General features: G+C 41.9%; 1 protein-coding gene across 3 annotated transcripts; it reads left to right on the forward strand.

Moving 5' to 3' along the window:
- The first annotated feature begins 358 nt into the window (after positions 1-358).
- Positions 359-5174, forward strand: nde1 (nudE neurodevelopment protein 1). Of its 3 annotated transcripts, none has more exons than XM_019889167.1 (9): positions 359-473; positions 867-990; positions 1190-1343; positions 2056-2204; positions 2281-2417; positions 3082-3258; positions 3358-3443; positions 3533-3687; positions 3892-5174. In XM_019889167.1, the coding sequence occupies exons 2-9, from the start codon at positions 905-907 to the stop codon at positions 3983-3985; spliced, it is 1038 nt and encodes a 345-aa protein (XP_019744726.1). In that variant the 5' UTR covers positions 359-473; positions 867-904; the 3' UTR covers positions 3986-5174. The 3 variants fall into 3 exon arrangements, with proteins under 3 accessions (XP_019744726.1, XP_019744728.1, XP_019744727.1); XM_019889169.1 differs by having other exon boundaries at positions 3373-3443; XM_019889168.1 differs by lacking the exon at positions 359-473 and adding an exon at positions 480-580.
- The last annotated feature ends 793 nt before the right edge of the window (positions 5175-5967 follow it).

The raw sequence follows: 5967 nt of genomic DNA on the forward strand, positions 1-5967 counted from the left end.
TGGGAATTTCTTCATTGTGAGACGAATAAAGGTTTTCATATTCTTATTCTTATTCTTATTATCTTTTCCCCCCCGAAAGAAACACACTGACATGGACAATGCGCCAAAACAAGCGACACATTTAAGCCGTACAACTGTCAGCACCGCAATACTACGGCGTCTTCCAACCTCAGAAGTCCTTCACGAAAAATGTAAGTACAGTAACGTTATGAGAGCCCGGTTCAAGATGGCGGCAAGGTCTGCACGTCCTCAACCAGCCAAAGGTTCTCTACTAATGTGTATGGAACCCCCCAGCATTGGAGCGTTCACGTCAGAACGACTCGTCCACGACAGCTATAAAAATGATTGGGTAGTCTCTTGTTGTCGCTATTCGTCTCGACCAATAGCGTCTCCGATTTCAAGCTTAGTTTGTAATTGATTGGTTCCTGAATGAAACGGCAGTGGAGTTTTGAGCTGGCGGCGAGTAAGCTAAAGTAAGTTTGTTCGAGCTACATACATTACAAGAAAAAGTGCACGAGAACTCTTAACCAGGACTATAAATATCAATTTTAATACATTTTAACATTTCCCTTGCATGCAGGTAACTCTATTTAAAACATCAGTTTTCCTTAGCTCGGGATAGCCTGATAGTTTAGCTTGATTACGGTCCTGGCTAAGCATGTTTACTTGTAATTTGAACAGTCATTTTCTCTTCCAAACACTAGTCAACATTTCCCTATGTTTTACATTTACTTTGTGTGTTAAACATGAGCCATTGTGGCAAATGTTATGTGGATATCTCGACTTCTATTAGCGTGTTAGCATCCGCAAATAGCAGTGACGGTGTTGTGAGATGAAAACATTGTTAAGCGTGTTGTGGGATGCAGGTTTTAGCTCGGATCCATACACCCGAGCACCCTGAGGCATGGGCGATCCAGCAACACGCAACTTTGCCACCCTGCAAGAGGAGCTGGGCTTCTGGAAGGAGCAAGCGAATAGACACCAACAGAGGTAATATACAGTAGTTGATCCCTAATCCCGTACAAACACCGCCTTTCGTAGATTACTATGATATGGTTTTCTGATACTCAGTCACTCATTCACTCACTCACTCACTCACTCACTCAAACCCTTTTGTCTTCATTTTGAATGTAACAGTCATAAGTGATGCTTGGAGGTTGATCTTGTTTTGGAAACGCGATGTCTTTAGGGCAGATGAAGTTCAGGAAGAGCTGCAGGAGTTTCAGCAGATGAGTCGAGACTATGAAGCAGAGCTGGAAACTGAGCTAAAGCACTGTGAAGCTCGGAACAAGGAGCTGCTACAAGACAACAGCAGACTCCGTCTGGAACTGGAAAACATTAAGGTGTTTGATTGATACGTGAAACTGGATTGGATGATAATAGTTGTCGAAATGCTGCATTGATGATCAAACTGATATTATACCGCATTTGTTAGTTTTTTGTTTTCTTTTGGCCAGTATTCTCTCCATAGTCTTTATCTTCTACGCAAAAGCCGTGCTGATTTCAAATCCAAAGCGATGTAACACGATGCATCAGCAGGGATATGTTCATCATCATAGTTTTTTACGAACTTGAATTTTACTGACAAGTTAGGAAAGATAAAACACCTTTCAGATCTGCATTTCCTTGCATTTGTTCATTTCAGCGCACTGTGACTTCACAAGCCCACAGATGACAAATCTTAGCATCATCCCTGATTTAAAGACTGTGACTAATTTGCTCAATTAATTCACAAATCAGATTTTCCATCCCTTTATTGGAGAACAGGATATATTTCAAATTGAAAGTGCAGCATATGGATAAACATTGATTATGATTCAGTTACTGTTTTGGTCCATAAAACCCGTCAGAAAATTGGCAAAAATGTTGCTCATTGTACTCTAAAGTAAAAGCAGATGCTGAAGACTGTGGTCACACTTGTATAGTAGTTTGATAGGCATTTTTTTCTTATCATTGCAACAGAGGTTGTTCAGTGCTAAAAAAAACCCTAATAAAATCACAACCTATTTTTGCCAGTTGATAGATCACAGAACGTCTCAAAAATATTTTTTGCAGGAGAAATTTGAGAGTCAGTACACTGAAAATTTTAAGCATATCTCCAACCTGGAGGAAACTCTGGCAGAGACAACAGCAGTTAAAGATCACCTGCAGAAATATATCAGAGAACTAGAACAGTCCAATGATGACCTTGAGAGAACCAAAAGGTCAGTACTTAAAACTCAACGCTATAGGTTTACATACATACACAGGGCCACGGTAATCATCTCAGTTGCTCTCCAGGGCTACCATCATGTCTCTGGAGGACTTTGAGCAGAGGATGAACCATGTCATCGAGAGGAATGCTTTTCTCGAGAGCGAGCTGGATGAGAAGGAGAACCTGCTCGAGTCTGTTCAGAGGCTCAAAGATGAAGCCAGAGGTAAACACAGGAGCTGTCTCAGTGGGCTTCAATTTCAGCCTTATTAGACAAGATCCGTTGTCGTGTCCTGGCTGATGAAGTAGTCGCAGTGAATGAAGGGTTCAAGTTGAGTATACAGTGCGCTACATTCCAACAGATTTGTTGGAAAAGCTTGCTTTTTTTTTTTTTTTTTTTCTTCAGAGCAGACTGGAACAGATGAATGGTATTTCACTGACTGATATTAATTGCGTAAATTTGAATATTCATCAATTGAGTTTTGAGCTGAGTCACAAAATTAATTAAACTTGTATAAGGTACCACAGAAAGGCAACCAAATTCCTTAAAGGTCACTGAGAAGTGGATAAAAAGCTTACTTCTCAAAGTGGATGGTCTCATTTGTTGCGCATCTGCAATGCAACCGGGTTCTTTGGTCACATTCACACTCGCTCACACTCTTTGCCGTCGGTGTTGGCATGACAAAGAAAACGCAAAACAAGTATTTATTCTTTCAGATGCTCACTGAGCTGAAGCCTCTTTATACGAGATCTCCAAAGTTGTATTGGACTCCAGGAAAGTTTTGACAAATTCCGAATTGTACCAATGTCAGAGGCATTTGACTTGACACTATCGAGTTTGCACCTTTAAGGCTGTCCAACTTTCCTTTTGGTTGTCCTGTTTGACGCAGATCTTCGGCAGGAACTGGCTGTGCGTCAGAAGGAAAGGCGGCCATCCAGCAGCATGGGCAAAGACCCCGATCGACCAGACCTTCCGTGCCCCTCTGCTAGCAACCCCACCACCCCAGTTACCCCGTCTAAGCCATCCAGCTCGTTTGCCACACCCCCTGCATCCAGCATCTGGCGAGGTGAATAGGGATACTTATGGTTTACGAAAGAATTAATGATAAGCTCCGTTTTTTTTTTGTTTTTTTTTTTTTTTCCACCGATTGTTTTTCATGTGTCAGGTGATGGTTTAACAGGTACTCCTCTCACAACATCTGCAAGAATATCTGCACTGAACATTGTTGGGGAGCTGCTGAGAAAAGTTGGGGTAGGAGATGCATTTGTCTCACTGTGGCTGTACTGCGGCATGTTCGTATCATTCTGAAGTTTGTGATTCATGCATTTGTGGTGTGTCAGAATCTGGAGTCCAAGCTGGCCTCATGTCGAGACTTTGCGTACGACACATCGAGCACCCGACTGGTGCTGCCACCCGCGCATGCTAGTCCATGTGGTCTAGATGGGGGGGCTGACATCCAAGCCAGCAGCATGAGCCCTCCGCCACAGTATGACAGGTGAGAGGGATTCAGAACCATTCAACCTTGCTTTTATGCAGTTTAGACTAGGGCTGAACGACTTTGAAAATGAATCCAGTTGCGATTTTTTTCCTCTTCAATATTGCAATTGTCATTTAACGATGAGGAAATGAATGATGCAATGACAGCGACGAATCGAAGATGAGGATGTCTTACAAGTATTTGTGCTTGTCTTGTACGTAGTTTAGTGAAGCGGTTAGAGTTTGGACCAGCGCCTCCGCGGGGTGTCTCTCAAGGTGCGCAGTCTCCACAAGGAGGAGTCAAGATGCTGCTGTGAGGAAACCGCACCTCCTTCCTTCACCTCGCACCAACTCCCTCCCCATCACAACTGAACTATGAACATTGAGCTCTTTGAACCTGAAGCCCGGTTTCTTTGCTCCTCGCTCCAGATGATATGTGGAATTCTGCTGCCTAAGACACATTCGTATCATATCACACCACACCATGGGACGCAAAGCACCGTTTCATAAGCGTTAACATCCATGCTCACTCATGTCCATGTGATGAGGAGCTTCAAAACAACGCTGTATTGACTTGCGGCCTGAATGTGAGGGATCACTACCATTTAACAAACGTCACAAACACGTGAGGGACCCTAATATCAGGACCATTAAATGACCTAACAACAATACCAAGTTGCTGTTTAAGTACAAACCAAAAAGCTGTGATAAGGGAAATATATATTTTTCTCAGTATTTTAGTTTTGCTTTTAATCTTTGAAACATAAACTTTAGGACTAATCAACAGTGGCATCATTTAATATGCATCTGTGTGATGGCGCGGAGCTTGATTTTGGAGGTAATTTAGAAAAATGATGCTGCCGGAGTTTGGTTTTAAGCCAATGCTGCCTTCCTCCACATTTTCTTGATTGGACGTGACTGTTTAATTTTGATTAGCACACTCACTCTACTGAATGTAATATAATAGCTCTCCTAATAACTGTGGACTCATCCTGTGGGGAGGGGGAAGAAAAAGCAATAATAAATCAGGTTATTGAGATGGCACTGTTTGTAGTCTAAGTTGTGTATATTGGAAAACACTTTACCTACTTTTTGGGGAGAGATTGTGAAATGGAATTAGAATGAATAAAGCTTTAATGTGGCTGTTTTTCCCCCCTTTTAAGCAGTTTCTGGTTATACTGGAGTCTTCGGTATGACCGCTTAGTAATTAATGATCTGTGCTGTGACCACTGAAAGTACTCTATGTACTGTTGCGTTCGGTTCCCTGGTGCCTTGTATTCATCTGATGCACTGCACCAAACCATGAACGCTTTTGGTTTGGATTGTTTATCCTGTGAAACTGCTTCAATTTGACTTGTGAAGTTACTGACCTCCACTCAAACATTAAAAGAACAAAATGGTTGTTTTTTTTTGGGGTATAGAGTTTTATTTTTTTTTTTTGTGTGCAGGTGGTTCAACAATTAGTAGGAAGAAATTGTGCAATGTAAACACAGTTGGTTACATAACTGTATGGGACAGGCGCAGGCATGTCCAACTCCGGTCTTTGAGGGCCGCTTTGCTGCATGTTTTATATGTTTCCCTACTCCAACAAACCTGATTCAAACAATCAACTCATCAGCAAGCTCTGAAAAACCCTGATAATGATCCTGATTATCTGAATCAAATGTGTTGTCATACGGAGACCTAACGCAGGACAGCGGCCCTGGTTTAGGGTGATTAGCAGGGAAAAAACTTTCGAAAGCAGATTGAGTTGCTGACAATGGTTCAAAAATGCAGCAAATTTGACAAGAATATGACCCTAAACCATTCGTAACCTTTTACATGTTAAAGAATGAAGTAATTATCATACAGAAATGTGATAGGCGAGTACTAGTTTGGGTACAAAAAGCAAACTGGGTGTAGACCCCCATCTACATTTTCAATCTAATAGGTCAACAGCAGTCACAGGCAAGAAGACAACCGTAGCTGTAATAGTTCTACATTTCCACAAGGTGACAGACTATCCAAAGGTGATCAACAGTTATTGGCTCTGCTGGCAGGTTAGCACAGTAATTAGCGGCACCTGTTGTGTACAGAATGTTGCATTATTAGTCATTCAGTGCAACACAAAATGGTGTAAATAAAACCAGTAAATCACACAGCCGTGATGCCACCAAATAACCCCCTTGGTTGATATTTTGTTAAATCTATGCGATTTGTGTCAAGAAAAAGTGCTCTGAAACGAGAGGACAGATCAGTTAACTACTGAAAATGGCAGAAAAATAGACGCTACCTGGCCCCTTGAAAAGAAACACATTGG

This window comes from Hippocampus comes, unplaced genomic scaffold (assembly GCF_001891065.2).
Source record: "Hippocampus comes isolate QL1 unplaced genomic scaffold, H_comes_QL1_v1.1 scaffold86, whole genome shotgun sequence".
NCBI classification, from domain to species: Eukaryota; Metazoa; Chordata; class Actinopteri; order Syngnathiformes; family Syngnathidae; genus Hippocampus; species Hippocampus comes.